Source organism: Engraulis encrasicolus, chromosome 24 (assembly GCF_034702125.1).
Source record: "Engraulis encrasicolus isolate BLACKSEA-1 chromosome 24, IST_EnEncr_1.0, whole genome shotgun sequence".
Taxonomy (NCBI): domain Eukaryota; kingdom Metazoa; phylum Chordata; class Actinopteri; order Clupeiformes; family Engraulidae; genus Engraulis; species Engraulis encrasicolus.
In genome coordinates this window covers 367,501-389,070 of record NC_085880.1, presented here as the reverse complement: position 1 = coordinate 389,070, position 21,570 = coordinate 367,501, and the positions used below count along the sequence as shown (strand labels likewise).

General features: G+C 43.7%; 1 protein-coding gene across 1 annotated transcript in view; it reads right to left on the bottom strand.

Annotated features, from left to right (window-relative positions):
* Positions 1-21,570, bottom strand: part of LOC134441844 (cGMP-dependent protein kinase 1-like) — a 118,588-nt gene that overhangs the window by 65,711 nt on the left and 31,307 nt on the right. The window contains exon 3 of the mRNA XM_063192257.1: positions 11,584-11,697. Coding sequence (XP_063048327.1) covers positions 11,584-11,697 — 114 coding nt within the window. The remainder of the gene's footprint in view (positions 1-11,583; positions 11,698-21,570) is intronic.

The window sequence follows — 21,570 nt, the reverse complement described above, 5'->3', positions numbered from 1 at the left end:
AGAACGACCTTGCCAAATATGATGCTGGCAAATGAATCTGAAAGCTGCTCCCATCCTGTGTTGTGGTTCTCTAAAAGGAGAAGGTTCATAAGATATGAAAAATGATATGTCAGAGAGCGACTAACCAATAAGATGCAGAGGACTATACAGCATTGTCTCAGAACTTTCTTCCAAATGTCACAAACATCCATCAAGAACATCATAGTAGTCACATATAACAGACACTCTATGAGCAACTTTACAGGATCTGGCAATGGTAAAAATTAAAGGACCAGTTCAGTCAATTTTAATATGCTGTTGTGTTGCTCACGCTACACTTGACTTGTCAGTACCCGGTGATGCCACATTTTTCGGCTCAGCCCTTTCCGAGATATGAGCTATTCTAATGGGGGCAGCGTTTGTTTACATTTTTTTTTTAAATAATCAAAGGCCTACTCCAAATATTTCCCAAAAGGTACCGCTGTTTGCTAGTTGTCTGCTGATGTTTTATAACCTTCTGGATGCTTTTGGGAATAAATAAAAATGTTATTTTGAAATGTAAACAAAGCGCTGCCCCCATTAAAATGACCAGGATCTCGGAAACGGCTGCAGAAGAAGAAAAAAAATCTCAGGTACTGACAAGTCCAGGGTAGTGTGAGCATTACAACTGGATGTTGAAATTGACTGAACTGGTCCTTTAATGTGAAAGACTTCTCCGTGTTGTGTTGTGGTTCTCTCATAGAATCATATGTCGCCTATGGGGTACAAAAAATAGGACAGCAGGGGACACCTAACAAAGACACAGCGAGATGCTACAAAAGCACATGCAAGCAATTGTCTTACAAACGCAGATCATTTCCAAATGTTACAAATAGGCTTGCCTATACAGTATATTAGCATAACAAAGGATACTCTACTCTACTCTAACATCAGTCAAATATCATCAACACAGATACAGAGAGACCTCACAGGATCTAACAATGGTACATTGATGCAAAAAGCATCTCCATGTTGTGTGTAACCCTGCTTCTCTCATAAGTACCCTATGAAAAAATATGGCAGAGCACCACAAACAAAGACACAGTGGGATGCCGCTATACTGTGTGCATGCACGCAGCAAGGCCTCCATTTTCAAGAGAGGCTGTGGACCATCTGACATGGATCTGTGTATATTCATATGTAAACACCACTGTCAACCACACCTGCTTCGGGAGAGGTGGATGCGGCCAGAGGGAGCAGATAACCTCTGTTTTAGCACACACACGCACACACACGCACGCAAGCACGCACACACGCACACACGCACGCAAGCACGCGCACACACACACACACACACACACACACACACACACACAAACACACACACAAACACCTGTACACACAAGTAAGGGCACTCATAAGCACACACGCACATACGCACACATACCTATTCGCCATGTCTTAACTTACATCCATCTATTCGCTATACCTTAACTTACGTCCATAACATCCATCTTATAATCGGGTATTTCGGGTATAATCGGGTACTTTACATACACTTGAAATCATTGTGATACAGCATATTGTCCGAAAAGCACCGGTTCAAGAAGACGCTTTTGCACATCTCTGTAGTTGGGCAGGTGCATAGGATATTATTCCAGTGGGGTTGTCATTCAAGTGTAAAGAAATCCCGCACACTGTCCATTCCACCAACAAACACGTTTTGGTCATCCGGCCTTCTTCAGGTACCTTCTTTGCAGTGTGCAAGACTTCTTTACACTTGAAGTTTAATTCCTAAAATCCACTCTATGTTTCTTCGAAGCGTGACGCTTTTTCCACGCACCAGCTCCTCTATGATGTGATGTGACCCACCCTCAGTCATTGTCCTACGCAGCAGTAACACAAGAGCAAGCGCCAAGAGCCAGTGACTTGGAAACATGATCACCAATCAATAACATGCAGACATGCAGACATGCAGACAGACAGACAGACGGACAGACGCACGCACGCACGCATGCACGCACGCATGCAGACACACAAACACACACACACATTGCACACACATGCACACCCCACCCCCAAATCAACACCACGCACACACACAAACACACATATACACAAAAACAAACAAATATACAGTAGGGCCTATACACAAACACACACAGACAAACACAGATTCTAGCAAAGGGTCTGCATGACCCTGTCTAGGGGCAAGGTCGATTTGTTTCTCTTTTTGTCTCTAAACAAAGACACACACACACATACAGTACACAGCCTCAAGTCAGCTTGATCCTTCAAAAGCAAACCACCGTGTGCCCAGTGTGTCAGTGTGTTGCTATGGAATCAAATTGGATGTAGAGGGCTGCTTGTCACGCTGGCCCAAACACACATGGTGTCGGATCTCGAACACACACACATGCACGCACGCACGCACGCACGCACGCACGCACGCACACACGCACACACACACATGCACAGAGAGAGAGAGAGAGAGAGAGAGAGAGAGAGAGAGAGAGAGAGAGAGAGAGAGAGAGAGAGAGAGAGAGAGAGATGGAGAGACACAGACACAGACACAGACACAGAGCACTCTAAGACTAAGACTATGAACACTGTACAAATAAGTACACACACATACAGTACACAAACATGTACCCTACTGTATATATGCCCACAAACACACACTCACAAACAAACAAAAACGGCAGTAATCTGTGCCATTGTGGATGTTTCTTCCATGATTATTTTGGATGGTAGTACATTTTAACTGATCATAGGATGAAGGACTACATCACAATCAGTTCTCACTTCAGTATGTGAAGAGTTCAGATGCAAAATCCCCTAACTCCATTTCTGAAGACCTGCACTTCTGTATTATTAGAGAACCCCGTTGTTGGTTTGGTTTACATTCATGTACTTAATAATTCATATAAATATTTATATGACAAATAAAATATAGCTTTGTATTAAATAAAAATGATTTAAGATTATTTTCTGAAAAGGCACTTAGGGGGTTTTGCATCTGAACTCTTCATGTTTTCTTTTTTTAAAAGATGATCTTCTTGCTGAAAAGCTACAGAAATCAAATTCTATACTAGAAGCACTCAGAGAGCGAAGACCTCCACAAAGGAAGCTGCTTGATAGAACTATGTTACACCCTATTCTCATTTTCAGTCTTCCTGCCTTCTTTTTGTGGTGTTAGAAACTGGAATGTTTTGCCCTGTCCCGCAATTCAATTTGTGATCACTAGGGGCGCCTAGATTATAGGCCAGCAATGGGGAAGAATTCTAAAAAGGTCCTGGCTCCGTTTCGTGATCCGGATCACCCCCAGAATTCTATCACTTGTTCCTTGGGTCATTAGGCCTACTAACAATTCCACAGAGTTTCGTCCAAATCCGTTGATTCGTTTTTGAGTTATCCTGCTAACAGAATATTTTTAAAGGTCCTGGTTCCGGTTCGTGATCCGGATCACCACCGGAATTTAATCACTTGTTCCTTGGGTCATAACCAACAATTCCACAAAGTTTCGTCCAAATCCGTTGATTAGTTTTTGAGTTGTCCTGCTGACAGGCAAACAAACAAACAAACAAACAAACAAACAAACAAACAAACAAACAAACGCGACCAAAAACATTACCTCCTTGGCGGAGATAATAACTATATAATACACGTATGTACAGTACATATAACGTATGCTGTTATGTATCCCTCTCAACCTTCTAGGAGCTTGCAAAGTCTTCCATGAGCCTACACGTCATAACAAAACTAATCCGACTCATCTATAACCCCTTGCACTAACTTTCTCATACACTCTCTGTACTCTTCCATACTTTGTACATTGCTGTACTTTGCAGCTCCTCAGATCACTCGGACTCCTCAGTGATGGTACTTTGTTAAGACAGTGAGGGCTTATTTTATCTGATCATCTTATCTATGTTTGCAGACGACAGCCCATTAGTGTATAAGTCTGAGTTGGAGCAGTTGTGACTCAGCAGAAGCAACATTAACGGAGGTCATCTCACCAGCTTAAAATCTTTAAAAACTTTGGCCTCCACCAGCTTACTGGAAGATTTTTTATTTAAATGTTGCTCTCTGCTGGTACTTACAAATCCTTTTTAGCAGACTGTATGATTGACTTTTAAATGAAGTAATTTGTTCCTCCATATCTCTATTGCTTTCTCCCTCTCTGTCTCTGTGTCTCTCTCACTCTCTCTTTCTCTCACACACACACGCATGCAAGCACGCACGCATGCACGCACCTGTCTCTGTCTCTCTCTCGCTCTTTCTCTCTCACACACGCACGCACACACGCACACACGCACAGACTCATGCACGAGCGCACGCACTCACGCAGCCACACACACACGTACGCAAGGCCGCTTGCACACACACGAGCGTACACACACACACACGCACACACACACACACACAGACACACACACACACACACACACACACAGCATTGAAACACGTGCACTGCAGTTCACTCCACTGTGCACTTCCTCTCCTCTGTCTGCAATGCTATCCAGAGCCCCCAGGAGAAGCAGACAACTGTAAACACAGAATGACAGCAGAGGACGAGGAGAAGGCCAACAGAGGAGAGGAGAGGAGAGGAGAGGAGAGGAGAGGAGAGGAGAGGAGAGGAGAGGAGAGGGCACAACGGGAGAGGAGAGGAGATGAGAGGAGAGGAGAGGAGAGAGGAGAGGAGAGGGGAAGAGAGGAGAGGAGAGGAGAGGAGAGGAGAGGAGAGGAGAGGAGAGGAGAAAATGGTAGAAGAGACTGGTAACAGGGAGAAGAGGAAAGCAGGGGAGACGAGCAGAAAATGTAAGAGATTAGAGAGTAGAGAGAGAAAGACTGAGCTGAGTGGAGATGGGGGAGTTGTGAGGGAGTGTTGTTATGTGCAAAACATCATCCAGATAGAGACAGAGAGGGGGACAGAGGGGGAAAGGGGGGTTGATAGAGAGAGACATAGCAAGAAGGGGGGGTTCATGGGGCCCCAGTCGAGGGACTGAAAACCGATAAAGAGACAACGACATAGGAAAGAGAGTGAGAGAGAGAGAGAGAGAGAGAGAGAGAGAGAGAGAGAGAGAGAGAGAGAGAGAGAGAGAGAAAGGAATACAAATGTATAAAATGCAAACCAAAAGAGGAATATAATATGCCACTGATCTGAGGGAGAAAGGGCAGAAGGATAAACGGCTGAGTCATTATCTGCACAACAGAAAGAACACCTGACCTGGATGGGGAAAACAGCTGTGATTAAGCGCACAGCAAATGTATCCAGAAACAGACGATGCTCACGAAACAGTATGAGCAGTAGCATATGCCACACACGCACGCACACGCACGCACGCACACGCACAGGCACACGCACAAACACACACACACACACACATACACGCACACACACACATACACGCACACACATACACGCACGCACACGCGCACACGCGCACACACACACACACACACACACACACACACACACACACACACACACACACACACACACACACACACACACACACACACACACACACACACACACACACACACACACACACACACAGGGGGTGGTGGTGGGGGGGTGGGGATTGTGAATCATGACACACTGTAACAAATAGCTGTTTATTTACGGCAATTCTGCAACAGCATTCTACTGTTTTTCGAAAAAACAGACAACTACTGTGAAAATATTACTTTGAGTCACATATTGAGCATAAACAGTAAGTACTGCACAATAGCAGTATTCGCCGTTGTGGAAAAAACTAGAGATGCACCGGATCCTGATTTTTAGGATCCTGCCGGATACCAGATCCACTGAATAAGATCCTGCCGGATCCGGAACCGGATACCGGATCCTACAAAAGGGTTGAAACATATAGTCTACTCGCACACGTGGGCCCTTTTTATTACGTTGGCGCAAACTATTTTTTAGACTCATTGGCTTATTGCCACACTGCCTGCTATAGCCGCTTCCAAAGGGATTTCACTCCATGCAGTGATTGGGGTTGTGAAAGACTGAAAAGCCTAGGCTAGACATGCACCAGACCCTGATTTTGAGGTAACATGCCGGATACCGGATCCACTGCTTAAGATCCTGCCGGACCCGGACCCTGTGAAAAACTCTATTATCCTGACGGATCCGGAACCGGAACCAGATCCGGTGCATCTCTAGAAAATAACAAGTTATTTTAGGCAGCACCATTGAAACCCATTCATCCTCCACTTGTCCGTGATCACCATCAAACTTCAATACCACCTGAAGAACTGAAGTCATTCTGACTGGTTAAAGATTATCTGATACTATCAAGCATGATGAAACAATGTCTAAGGAAACTACAATACTTAAAAAGTGCTTGATGCAGCAAAGTGTGAGTAGCACATGCATTTTGATAGTGATGAAAGTGTGAATGGCTGAAACATTTTAAGAACTTGTAACACTCTTGCAACAAGCAGCCCCATCTAAACCAATCTGCTAATCAGTGCCTGGCCTCACCTGAGTAGGGCTGTTATGCCATTATTCAATTACGGGCGTCACCTGCCAAGGGCCTGATGACTCTGGTCACATGGTACTCTTGCACCTGTATATAAATCTGGACTATCAACACTTCAGTTGCTTGCCTGCCTGCTGGCTGGCCTGCATGGCACAGCATAGCACTTGTTTGCCTACAAGCTTGCCTACAAGCTTACTTACATGCTTGCTTACATGCTTGCACACTTTCCTTTTTGTGAAAGCTTGCTGTATGTGGCATCATTTGTGGCATTGTTGCATATAATGTGCCTGCTGCAAATTAGGCATTGCTTTGAGAGCTAGCTTGTAGTGCTGCTAGTTTGCTGTGCTACTTGGTGCAAAATCATTTTTTAAAGACTGACCAATGCTATATTCATCATTGGCTCATCAAGAGATACAGAAAAGCCCACCTTGCACACTATCATTGTAACATAGCACTGTGTACTCTGAAATTTTATTCATGCCCACACTTTCAAAGGACCACCGCAAACCATTTTCTCAATACAGCATTGCGCCATAGTATCATGCTCAAGGCACTCCAGTCATGGTGAACGATGGGAGGGTGGGGTGGTAACATGGCCAGGGTACCACAGTTATGGAGAATGATGGGTGGGGTGGGAAGTTGCCATGGCCATATTCATGAATACAACTATGACCCAGTATTTGCCTGTCATCACACAGTACAATTCAACTTTTTAACTAAAATGTACTGTTATTTTTCTGTAGAGTACTGTTATTTAACAGTTCAATTGCTGCTGAAAAAATGTTATATACTGTGATACATTAAACAGCAATGAGCTGTATTTGATTTTTGGTGTGAAATAACAGTAGAATTACAGGTAAATATAATTGCCAGTAACTGCCGTTATTTTGCAGGGAAATTTTCTTAGAGTGCAGCATCACAACATCTGCTGAAAAAGGACCAGTGCCCTGAGTTTAAAAAAAAAAAAATTGCCCTGAATTGTGAATCGTGATAGCATTGAACATCTGCTTGGAAAAAGAGCCAATTCACTGCAACCTCCTTCCACTTCACCTCCTTTGCATCCCTTCTGTTATTACTCCATCCCTACCAGTCCCTCTCTTCATTTCTATCGCTCCTTTCCTCCTTCTCCTCCTTTCTACCACTCACCTTCATCTCTCCCATGCACACTCTGCTCAGCTCCACCTCACCTCCCATGCATCCCTCTCTTCCTCCCTCCTTCTCCAGCACTCTACGCTGTCTATCTATCTGTCTATCTGTCTGTCTATCTGTCTATCTAGCCCTGATACACACCATCTCATTCCACTATAACACCAATGCATGCCTCTCTTTTTCCCTCTCGTCCACTCTCTCCATCCATGTGATACGCTACATACACATGTGCCCGTTCCACATCACCCACCACTCCCTTTCTCCATCCCTCCCCCTCTCAGCTCCTTCCATCCACCCTTCCATTAGTTCCTCCTCCTGTCTTCTCCCTCCACCATTCCCTGCATCTATTTGCCTTTCTCTGCTCTCTCCCACTTCAAACTTTCCATTCTCCACTGCCACATTCTGTGCTGTTCTTGTACCACTTCACTCCCCTCCCCTCCCCTCCCTCACCCATCTCATCTTCTTCTCCTCTCCTCTCCTCTCCTCTCCTCTCTTCTCTTCTCTTCTCTTCTCCTCTCCTCTCCTCTCTTCTCTTCTCTTCTCTTCTCTTCTCTTCTCTTCTCTTCTCTTCTCTCCTCTCCTCTGCTCCCCTCTCTTCTCTTCTCTTCTCTTCTCTTCTCTTCTCTTCTCTTCTCTTCTCTTCTCTTCTCTCCTCTCCTCTTCTCTCCTCTCCTCTGTGTCTGCTGTCCTGTGTCGATGGAGCCGATTTCTCATTAGGGCCCTGAGGGCTTGTATAGTGTCTCTCGCTTTAGGCTCCATTACTGGCACGTAGAAACTCATACCTCCCTCACACACACACACGCACACGCACACGCACACGCACACGTACACACGCATGTGCACTCACTCTCTCTCACACACGCACACGCGCGCTCGCACGCACGCACGCACGCACGCACGCACGCACGCACGCACGCACGCACGCACGCACACACACACACACACACACACACACACACACACACACACACACACACACACACACACACTCAACTCCCCTCCTCCCTCGAGGTACCCTATCTTCTATATCTGCCTTTCATTTGTAGTCTATTACAGAACAATCCTCCCTCTTCTTTTCCCGCCAAAAGATTCCCTCAATTTGGGCTAAAGGTCCTTGCCATATCTCATTCACCTCTCACATTATTCACATCATTACATAGTAGCTCAATTCACACATTCTCTAATTCTACTGGGGGGCCTTAGCTGCATATGTGCATTTTGACACTGTGTTGGGTAATTGTTAGCCTGGAGACGCCATCCATGTACTCCACCCAAAGATTTTGGCTCCTCACATCGTCTGGCAAAAGCCTCGAGCTCGGTTCTCTCAGTGTTTCGCCAATCAGCAAACAGTTGAGAGCGGTGACGTAGAACTCACCCGGTAGCTCCGTTACTGATTGGTTAAGGTAACTATATTCACACTTTCGTTTTGTTATTTGTATGCTCTTGTGACGCTATAACGTAACACGCATGCTAATAAAGCACAATATGGGGTTTAATTTGAGTTTGGAACTTCAATTACAGTTTTTCTCGATTGCCTACACACAATTTTCGGAATCGGTCTTCGAATTTTCAAAACTCTACACACAAATCTCCAAATCTCACACACAACGGGCCAAACTCTTCACTACCTCTGAAAAATGCACGTCTTGTCTCAAAACAATGTACTCTCTTCTAAAAACCTCATTTTGTCGTCAAATGACACACACAGACAGTCACTACAATACACATTTGCAGACCCATTAAAACACTGTTGGGCACAGGGTAAAACTAATTTCTCCCAGTAGCTTGGGCGTTTTTTGTTCTGGATTGCATGGATACTGTGACATAAGTTGGAAAAACTTCATTCCCACAACACACAAACAGAAACAGAAAGTTTTTCATGTCTTTTTCACAAAAACAACACAAAGATAAACCCCACTGCCTATTTGGCAGTACAAAAAAAACCATGACATTACTGTATAGCCTATGCTATGAAAAAAACCCTCTATACTCAACTTGAAACACAGTAGAAACTTATTTTCTTCAGTGTTCTACTAAAGAGGGTATTTTTCTGTAGTAAAATACTGAAATATTGGTTTTAGACTCAGTACACAGACGTACACAGAGTACACAGACGTGTATATATTTTACATATTTTTAAAAATATTTTAAAATTGCACTAATGTATTGTAAAATATTGGGTAACCACATGAAAGTTATGTCTTGTATAACATATTTTTGAGTTCAAAAACTAAACAAATGTGTTTTCTCCTTGCATCCACTCATTTTTCATCAATATGACATGCAATGTGTGTCCTTATGGGGTGATGATTTCAGATTGTAAACCGGTATGAAGAGAGTTTGCCCATGTGATGAGGAAGTGAACATAGTATGGCAGTTGATTGTAGTGTTGTGAATGACAGTGTGTTCCATGAGAAACCCAGTGTTTTTCTTTATGAAAATTGAGTGTAATCCAGAGAATTGTGTGTAATGGTGTGAAAAGAGTGTGTTTTAAATCTGGAATTTGAGTGTTAAGTAGGAATTGTGTTTAGTGTTCAGTGACATTGGTTAGGGGAGTTGGGAAATGGGTGAGATGTTCCGAGAATTGTGTGTGAAGTACCAGAACTTGTGTGGAGGCAATCGAGAAAAACTGTAATTTAAATGATAGAGTAAGATCAGACCATCTCCCATCGTCCACGGAGACGGATTCCTCATGGCTTTTGCCAGACTGATTGACGGAGTCAACAGTCGGCTATTCGCCTAGGCTAGGTAATTGTACCCAGCAAGTCCAGGACAGTACCATCACTGGGAGAGCAAATATAATTGGCAGTAGGCTGATAGTTGTTGCCTAATCATGTATCTAACATAATAAGGCAAGTGTGTGTGTGTGTGTGTGTGTGTGTGTGTGTGTGTGTGTGTGTGTGTGTGTGTGTGTGTGTGTGTGTGTGTGTGTGTGTGTGTGTGTGTGTGTGTGTGTGTGTGTGTGTGCGCGCGCGTGCGTGTGTGTGTGCGCACGTGCTATAGGCTGACAGTTGTTACACACACAATCATGTATTAAAGGGACAGTTTGGTCAATTTCAACATGCAGTTGTAATGCTCACACTACCCTGGACTTGTCAGTGCCTGAGATTTTTTTTTCTTCTTCTTCAGCCGTTTCCGAGATCCTGGTCATTGTAATGGGGGCAGCTCTTTGTTTACATTTCAAAAAAAAAAATTTATTTATCCCGAAAACATCCAAAAGGTTATAAAACATCAGCAGACTTACTAGCAAACAGCAGTACCTTTTGGGAAAATATTTAGAGTTGGCCTATGTTTCATTTTTTAAAAATGTAAACAAACGCTGCCCCCATTAGAATTGCTCATATCTCGGAAAGGGCTGAGCCGAAAGATGTGGCATCACCAGGTACTGACAAGTCAAGGGTAGCGTGAGCAATACAACTGCATGTTGAAATTGACCAAACTGTCCCTTTAACATAATTAGGCAAGTGTGTGTGTGTGTGTGTGTGTGTGTGTGTGTGTGTGTGTGTGTGTGTGTGTGTGTGTGTGTGTGTGTGTGTGTGTGTGTGTGTGTGTGTGTGAGTGTGTTTGTGTGTGTGTGTGAGTGTTGTGTGGGTACATTACTCACTCTTGACGGTGGCTGTGCGAGTGCAGTTGTAGAGAATGGCCAGTTCTCCAAACACCTTCCCGGGTTGTGTGTGTGTGTGTGTGTGTGTGTGTGTGTGTGTGTGTGTGTGTGTGTGTGTGTGTGTGTGTGCATGTGTATGTGTGTGCGTGCGTGCGTGCGTGTGTGTGTGTGTGTGTGTGTGTGTGTGTGTGTGTGTGTGTGTGTGTGTGTGTGTGTGCGTGCGTGCGCGTGTGCGTGTGTGTGTGTGTGTGTGTGTGTGTGTGTGTGTGTGTGTGTGTGTGTGTGTGTGTGTGTGTGTGTGTGTGTGTGTGTGTGTGTGTGTGTGTGTGTGTGTGTGTGTGTGTGTGTGTGTGTGTGTGTGTGCGTGGGTACATTACTCACTCTTGACGGTGGCTGTGCGAGTGCAGTTGTAGAGAATGGCCAGTTCTCCAAACACCTTCCCGGGTCCCATAGTGCAAAGCTTCAAGCCTTCTTTGGTTACCTCCACCTTACCCTCTGTAAAGCAATGTGGAGAATCACAGGTTACTCCATATGTCACGTAATGTCATAAATAATGTTTGATGTATGACACATCAAACCGTAGCCTCTTACTGTAGCAGGGGTCGCCGGCGACCCTATTCACTTGCTGAAAATGCTTAACTACATCATAACAACATTGCCATGACATTACAGAGAGCCATAGTGCTGCGTTAAGGGGTTAAAGGAGAAGTCCATTTTTTTGAACATTAAGGCCATTTTCTGGGTGGTCTGCGATGTTTTAGAGTCCCCCTCACCGTTTATTTCATGTTTGCTGCAGTCTCTGTTATTTGGCTGATTTGGATTTGATCTCAACCAGCTTTAGAATGGCCGTCTATGAGCACCTGCAACTCTGTTCTTAAAATCACCTTAAAAATTTGTTTTCGAAAGTCTACAGCTCACAAAGTGGTTAGGGTTGTTCACTAGCAGTCCCTAACAAGTTTCAAGGCGAAATATGGCTTCTCTCATTTTTTATTTGCCATTTTGTGAAAGAAAGTGAAAGTGAAAGTGAAACTTAATTTACAAATTGCTACATAAAACACACATAAAACACGACAGATGCCATATTTCGCTACAAAAATTCTTAAGGAACACCAGTGAATACTGCTGAACACTTGGTGAGTTGCATATTCTTGAAAACAAATGTTAAAGGTGATTTTAGGAACAGAGTTGCAGGTGCCCATAGACGGCCATTCTAAAGCTGGTTGAGATCAAATCCAAATCAGCCAAATAACAGAGACTGCAGCAAACATGACATAAACGGCGAGGGGGATTCTAAAACATTGCATACCACTCAGAAAATGGCCTTAATGTTCAAAAAACTGGACTTCTCAGGGAGACTTCAGGATTTCACCCAGCACTTTACGGTTGAGAATGTCACGTAGCCTCTTACTGCAGCAGGGGTAGCCGGCGACCCTATTCACTTGCTGAAAATGTTTAAGTCCATCATAACAACATTGCTATGACATTACAGAGAGCCGTAGTGCTTGCGCTAAGGGGTTAATGTCTGTGAGAAGCAGAATTCTTCCACCTTCTCACTAGACTGGCAAGCCTTCTCATATTTCATACACTTATGGACACATGGGACATGTTGAACTGAACTTTCTTCAATGTGCATTGCGGAGCAGTAGGCCTACACTCAATCGCACACATACACACACACACACACACACACACACACACACACACACCCACAGACTCGCACAGGCCCGCACACACGTCAATCAAGGTCGCACTGTGAGGTGGAAGCGCGCCCGCTTCAGCAGGACAATTTTCATCTGTGACTTTGGGGAGGAGATTGTTTGGCGGGGTGTTTAAAATGTATTTCATTTTCATGTGGCAATTGTATATTTTGTGTTTGGTCTTGGGTTGTGGGTTGCGTAATTTGGAAAACGGTCTAGCTGTGTGGACCAATTGATTGAATAATTGTTTGTCCGCATTGAAAGGTGTACTTAAACCCAGTGTTAGTTTGAGAGAGTTAGGAACAGAGAAACAGCTGTGATTACTGGCAGAAGCTGACTTCGAAATGTGTCATGTAAAACCTGCTGTGAACTAGAGTGAGCAAAATTTGAAGTATCGCTGTTTGTACACTGTAGTTTGATTTCGTGGTTGATTTGAGTAGTCTTCAGTTTATGATTATTTTCTGTTGCCCTCGTGCACGTTTTCTTTCTTTCAGGTGTAAATAAAAATGGCCATATATTTATGATACATCTGAGTTCCAACTTGCATGACTTTAACCCTTCAACCACCGACACTCCAACCTCCAAGCGTGTTATTATCCTGGCTGGAGAGGCATTCACTACTCCACAATGTCAAAATGTTTCAGTTTGTATGATGTATCAAAACTGAAAGTATATCAGCTCTCTGATATATCCATGACATGTCTGACATGTTTTGCCAGTGCCTGTTCAATTGTGTGCGTGCAGTGTGTGTGTGTGTGTGTGTGTGTGTGTGTGTGTGTGTGTGTGTGTGTGTGTGTGTGTGTGTGTGTGTGTGTGTGTGTGTGTGTGTGTGGGTGTGTGTGGGTGTGGGTGTGTGTGTGTCTCCGTGACTGAATAAAATTTGGTCTTGGAGACGATATGACCAGCATAGGGGACATCATACTATAATGACAGCGATGACCCAGCTGCTGAGTGAAGGACACGGAGAGAGTGGAGGGAGAGAGAGGGCTGGAGAGGAGAAGAGAGACATACCGCTAAAAGACAGATACAAATGGACAGGAAAAATGCCAGAGAAATAGAGAGGTGAAGTGTGAGAGAAATACTGAAAGGTTGAGAAAGTGTGTAAAAGATCAAATGGAGATGACGGAATATGTCTGTGTATCAGAGAGAGAGAGAGAGAGAGAGAGAGAGAGAGAGAGAGAGAGAGAGACTGATATACAAGGAAACATGACACAGACAGAGAAAGAAAGAAAGGGAGAAAGAGGAAAAGAGATTATGACGAAGCACTATCAAAAGGTAGACATCATGAGAGTGAAAAAAAGATGCTACTATAGTGAAAGAGATCGAGCGAGAGGGAGAGAGGGAGATAATAGAAGAAGCTACAATGAAAAAAGAAAGAGTAAAAGAGAGAGATAAGAAGAGGAGGAAGCGATTATGATGAAGCGCCATAAAGTGACGGCAGACTTCTTGAGCCATAAACTCGTTCATCTTTATCAGTGTCATATAAAGAGGTCAGACTTTAATTTGCCCTTTCCTTCTCCTCTCCTCTCCTCTTCCGCTCTCACTCTGGGAGGGCTAGTAGCATCCATTGATCCCTTCCCTTCACAGTGCATATCAGCACTCTGCACCTCTCATTTATAGAAGACAGTAATGCATTTACTACTCTACTCTCACCCTCTGGAACACATAAACACACAAGTATGCATGCAGTCAATGCATGGGCATGCTCATTCTCTCTCTCTCTCTCTCTCTCTCTCTCTCTCTCTCTCTCTCTCTCTCTCTCTCTCTCTCTCTCTCTATCCCCCTCTCTCTCTCCCTCTCTCTCCCTCTGTCTCATTCTCTCTCTATCCCTCGCTCTCTCTCTCTATCCCTCGCTCTCTCTCTCTTTCTCTCTCTCTCTCTCTCTCTCTCTCTCTCTCTCTCTCTCTCTCTCTCAAACACACACACACACGTACAGGCACACTGCATAAACACTGTCATAACAAATAAAATAAGATGGGATAAGCCTTTCAATCACACTAAGTGTCCAGGTGTTTGTGCATTAATCCACAATGGACTGATTATCCACTGGTTTGTGGCGACAAAAAGTCACCCGTTTCACATCACACCCCTCACCTACTTTCTAACCTGATACCACTCTCTGTCTCTCTCCATTATTGTTCTCTCGCTTCCCCTTCTCTCTACCTTTTTTACGACTCTATCGCTTGCGGACTCTCCCGGCTCCCATTAATATTTTATGTATCTGCCCTTTGTAGTGCTTGACACTTGACTTCATACCCACGTCAAAGGGATGACGTAACGCAGGCTTCCTCTTTTGTCGACTGCTAGCTCGCTCATTAGCTCGATAATATAAATTCATTCAGCCTATTCGTTCATCCCAACACGTGACTGACTACAGGGGTATCTGTGCATGGGAGTCTGTTGTATTTGAGGCTAGGCTGGCTTTGACAATAATACATTGTGAGGTCCATTATGCTGGCTGCTGGCTTTCACTTTCATCAAAGGAAGCTCAAGCAAAAAGGAAGCTGTGTGACAGAGTGAAAAATAGCTTTGGCTCTACTGCGCTATAGTACCCATTCACCAGGATAGACAGACAGACAGACAGGTGGAGGAAGAAGTTAATTAGTGTTTCCGCTCAATTTCCTTCACGTTCACCAACTCAGTAAGTTGAGTATGATTCAATGGTCTCTCAGTATACAGTAAGGACGTGTACAGGTATGTGCCAATCAACAAATGGAAAGGGAGTTAGAAAAAAAAAAAAACGGTTATTACAATTGAGTATTTCAAGTCAAGGCAGAAGGAATGTTTCAGTTTTTTGCCAAGGAGAAAGCCATTTCCACAAGTCCACTTCCCTATAGATAGTTAGCCTTGGTTGAGGCAGCACATATTTGCCATGACATTTACCATGAAGTGACTGAGTACCGCATGGCTGTGATAGGGCAACAAATAGCTTTGGCACTTAAGGCTCCAATCGCCATGACAGCAAGACAGGAGGGTGGAAGACGATGAACTCTCGTAAGCTGGTGTAGCTGCCTATGCTTCCACTAAATTCCCTGTACTTCCAGCAACTCAGATTGGAGGGAATTAGCCTTTCGCAAAACCCCTCCCACAAACGGCCGCCAACCAATCCGAGCTCAGCAACGGTAACTAAGGAGTGTAGAACCCCTGTTAGAGGTTCTCTGGTAGAACTTATCAGAGGTCCGTCAAAAACCTGCGATTTTAGGGAGACATAAAACGTGTGCCTATGGCACCGTCACGGTCCGACACCATCTGAAGATTGATTAGGACCTCGTTTTTTCACTTTCCCGAAGCAAAAACCTCAAGCGGACTGATAACAGGGATGGATTAAGTCATGTGGAGGCTATTAGCTCCAGGTGATCATATTTTAAAGTAGCAGGCTAACTGTGCAATCGTCTTGTTTGCTAATATAGCCCCCTTCCCCCTTGCATTTAGCTGGCAGAAAACGTACCCTTAACAAATAATCAATGCATTGCTCAGACTTAAGGACAATATTATATAATATTATAGTATTGGATTCACGGCATTATGATTCAAATTGTATTTCTATTGGGGAAACTACTAGTTGCGTTGTTTAATATGCGCCAAATGCACAGCCCACGGAGTAGCCCCCACCCTCTCTCCTTCCCGGTTTGTGTCTGTGCATATGCGTCGAGTGTGACAGCAAAAAAAAAAGTAACACTGAAATGGGGCTGCGCTTGTTCCAACCTTGTTATGAAGATATAAACTGTCAACTAAAACCATTAAAGTGAACAGAAGAGAGACGCCCAGTGTGACTGCCCAAGAGCTGCGCAGTGTGCCCAAAGCCAGTCTTGGCGGACGGCTGCAATGTCCCAGTTTACACCAAGCACTATCAAAATGTCCTGTTTACAGACATTACATCGCCATCATCAAGTTGTTGTATTTCACAGTTGAATATGGCTTCTAGCAATCAGCGTGTGTAGGCCTATACAAGAAGTGTAGGCTACACGCATTTCCTATGAAACGCAGCCAAAACGTGTGCCTGGTTCTAAGTTTTTGACGGACGTAGCAACAATAACTAGGGGGCGTGGCTTTTGCGAAAGGCTAATTGGTATGAATACGGTCTCATTGGGCAGTCGTGGTCTACGTATATGTCTACGTACAACACAGAGCAGTCATGGGTAAGAGGTTAGGGCCTCAGATTTGTATCCCAAAGTTTGCCAGTTCGACTCCCGACCCGCCAGGTTGGTGGGGGGAGAAATTAACCAGTGCTCCTCCATGACTGAGGTACTCTGAGCATGGTACCGTCCCACCGCACTGCTCCCTTGGGGCGCCATTGGGGGCTGCCCCCTTGCACGGGAGAGGCATAAATGCAATTTTGTTGTGTGCAGTGTGCAGTGAACACTTGTGTGCTGTGGAGTGCTGTGTCACAATGACAATGGGAATTTGTAGTTTCCCAGTTGGGCTTTCACTTTCACTTGACTAATAATAAGGCTAGATCATGTTCAGGGGCGGAGTGGCCCACCTTTTCCCACCGGGAGAATTTTCCCCTTGGCGGCCCTCTTTAAAAAAAAAAAAAACAAACAAACAAACAAAAAAAAAGCGAACAACATGGTTTCCTAACCAAAAAGACAAAAGCCACGAAATCTGCAGTCGTACTACATGTGAACATTAGTGTAGTCAAAATATCAACCTGAATTGGAGAATTTAGCCTACACCTTGATGAAATGCACAGCCAGTGGTGTAGTCTATGTAAAACGCAGGTATACGCACCCATTTCAAAATGTCAGGGATTGCAGTATACCCACTTAAAATGGATTGATCCATTATTTACAATAGCACAAATGTATACAGTACACATAAAAAAATGCTCAAATATACAGTATACCCACTTCAAAAAGTAGACTACACCACTGGAGCCATCATCACAGTCCAAAGCATTCATAGGCCTACTAGGTTAGGCTACATCCCCCTACTGTTCCATGCAAATGTGCACTCCACTGTCATTTTGACAGTTTGAAATTGAAATATCGTTTAAGGAAGACGGATGAGCATGGGCACAAAGTTTTGAGTGTGGGGATTTTTAGAAGAGTAGGCTTACAAAATATAGTATAGTAGCCTATAGTTTACAAAAAGTCTGTCTACATTGTGCAATAAACCCACCATGCAGCAAATAAGCCAAACCTAGCTACTTCAAAGCACAACCATAAGTCAACAAAATGTATAACCAAACGGTGTAGGCCTACCTTAAAACGCTGTCTTCGTCGCAGCAAATGTCTTTGTTTCTTGCCATTACATTTTAATCCACAGTTTAGGCTACACACCCAGCACTGCTCACATCAGAATCTTCTTGTGTGGTAATTATTTTGTTCCATTTCTTCAGACATTACATAGACTACATCCTAAATGTGCCATATATAAATGTATGTTTGATATACCATTATTTCGACTGTAATGAGATATACCTCTAGTTCTAACAAACCAATGCCATCAAAACATGTACAACGTGTTTTCCTGCTTAGCTGCAGTTCACTTCCTTACCACTTGGTGGAGTATGTTCGTAACCCAAGTCAATAACCACAGAACAAGAGAATCTGGAGTGGCAGACTGTAAACTGTAACAGTCATGTGGAAATCGGAAAATAAATCACAACTGACTAATATTTCCGTTCCTTGGTAACCAATCTAAATATCACAGGTTCTTGAAATACTGAAAACGAAACTATGTTACTAAGATCTAGTAAACTTCCGCGATCTACGGTGTATGAACATTATCAGTAGAGAAGGGGTGTGGCCAATTTACTGTTTGACACCGTCACTGAGGTATTGCGGTCGGGTAAACGGTATATATACTGTTCAGTCAACTATATACTGTCCAGTCAACTATTGTGTAATCAAGAATTGGTTTGTAGCTAGTTCGCATTAGTTTCAATACTGTGCCTGCTGAGAATATAATGCGGCCGAACACTTTGGGGCCGGTTGAGAACATAATACGGCCGTTGTAAAATATTTCGCGGCCGCGGCCCACCGGGACAAGTCCCCGATCTCCCGATGGCCACTCCGCGCCTGATCATGTTCAATCAATTAAAAACAGCCAACATGATGAAGGCCAGCCATGGAGCTACCCATATTAGCAAGGCGTTTTAACTTGTCCGGGAGAGTGCTTTGATGAGAATGTTCACCTTACTCCTTTGATTATTCTAGCAAAGAGCACTTACAATTCGAGACTATTTGGGTTAACATCAAAGCCCTCCAAACCCTTGTATATGAATACGGTCTGACTGTCATCTGGGTGAAGATGTGTACAGGGGTGAGGATACGGTACAGTATGTGCCTATCAACGAAAAGAAAAGACAGCTGAAAAATGATAGTTGCTAGATGATAGTTGAGGTGTTTTTGCCAAGAGAGAAGACATTATGTATTAGTCTACTTCCTAAAGATTTGGCGACACTTCAAGTAAACATTGGGTTGAGGTAGACCGTATTTGTCCACCATGAAGCAAATGGATACAGATGAGGAGGTTTCAGACACCTGCGTGCATGTATACATGCGTGCGTGCATGTGTGCATGTATCAGAATCAGAAAAGGAAGGGCGCGACACTGCTTCTTCAAGGAAGACTTTTTGTCTTCCTTGTGTGAACGGAAGACTGAAACCTTGAAAAGCTGCACCTGCTGAAAAAGAGACCTTCGAGGTGTGCGGGCTCTCACAAAAAACTATGTCTCAGAATCTCAAAATTGTATCTAACGTGATTATGATATGCTTATCTGTACGCTCGGTCAGTGGTAAAAGGTAGTCCAGGACAACGAAGCAAATCCTCTTATGTAATATCTTACCCTGATTACAGGGCAGTGTGGTTCCATAAAGGCGCCAAAAGTGAGCACGGAGAACAGATCACAGCAGGATGCCGGATTAGCTTTGACATCCTCCACAATGTACCCATACAGTAGCAGCTAAGTAAATCTGGCTCAGAGACTATCGATGTCAGAGAGAGTAGAAAGAGAGAGGTTCCATTGGCCCATTGTTCTATTATTGCAAGGGGGAGGGGGGGAAATCCCCCTTTAGGCAGACCTAGGCAGACCTAAGGACTGTTCTATTCAATGCTAGGAGTATTATGACACGCCCCTTTGGGAAGACTGGAACCTGGTCATGTTAGGTGCCCATAGCAACCTATTACATTGGCATATCACATACTTAAGGAATCTCTGATAGACGTGTTTCTGTACATTCTGTACATTCACAAGTTATTACCATTCCAATAGAAGCAGCTGCACCTGAGGGTCAAATGGCTAACACATGCGGTGCTCAGGGGGAAGGTCTTACCGCCGGGAAAACACACTTCAAAGTGTTAAAAAAGAGAAAAGGGAATACTGGGTAACACTTTATTTTAGGGACACATCTATTAGCACTAATACATAAAATATTAATGCATGTGTAAGTAACTTGTAAGGCATGAACTAAGCAAAATAAGACAGTTGTTAAGCATGTATTCACAAATGTCTTGTTCATGCACAATAAGGGATTTATTACCAATATAACCTCAGTAAGGACCTAGTAGACCTAGATTTCTATTTATGTGTAAGCAGTAAGGGCCAGAATACAATGTGTATAAGCTCCTGGTACACTGTGTGAACAAACCCTGAACAGTGTGAAAACAGATGTGGAATAAGGGTCCCTATTCTAAAGTGATGCATTGCTCAGCCCAGATGGCTTAGGGCCCCCGCACTACCTAGGCCCCGCACTACCTAGGCCCCCCCCCCCGGGAAACAAAGTGTAAGAACATTTCAGATTCCACATCAGTCTCAGTAGGTATGAAGATCTCACTTATTCTACTCATTATGTTAATGAGTAATTGGAAGCATTATATAGCAAGGATTGGACGTAAAGTTATCAATGACGGTGGGTGGTGAGATGTCATTTTTTCATACACCAATTAGTTTTAATTGTAAAAACCCTACAATAAATGCAGAATATAACGATGAGTAATAGTTTGGAAGCGAAACTAAGCTATTCCTCTCTGATAAATAAGTTAATGTTTGAGAAACTTAGCTACAAGAAGTGCAGTGCATGATGGGTACGCCCTTAGTCAGAAATGTAATGCATGGCCAATGCAGCAATGATAATATTTCTGTTGTTACGTACATGGCAAATTGTTTGGATAGCAACTAAATTTCACAAGTGAGGGGAGGAGCTAAGGATGTAGGCTCAGAGCTGGGTAGGTTGTCTGTTGGCCTAGATTGCGTACCCATCATGCACTGCACTTCTTGAAGCTAATGTTCTCAAACATTCACTTAATTATCACAAAAGAGTAGTTTAGTTTTGCTTCAAAACTATTATCCTAATCTCCTGCATTTATTTTGGGTTTTTTTTACAATTAAAACTCAGTGGTACATGAAAAAAAATTACATCTCACCAACCCACCGCCATTGACAAGTGTACGTTCAAGCCTTGCTATATATAGGCTCTTGTTACCTCTCTCTCATTGATATGAACAAGAGAAAAGTAGATGACTCAGCTATGTATGTGTTAATTATTTGATATACCTTTACACTTTGTAGACCGGAGGGGCTAGGTCAGGGGTACTCAATTAAAAGTCCCCGAGGGCCAGTTTTTCAAAATTCCTCCCAATAAAGGGCCGGGCCGGGCTGACACGACACGACCCCCACCAAAAAAATTATTAAAAAAATAAATAAATGATAAGGCCTTTGTAATCACA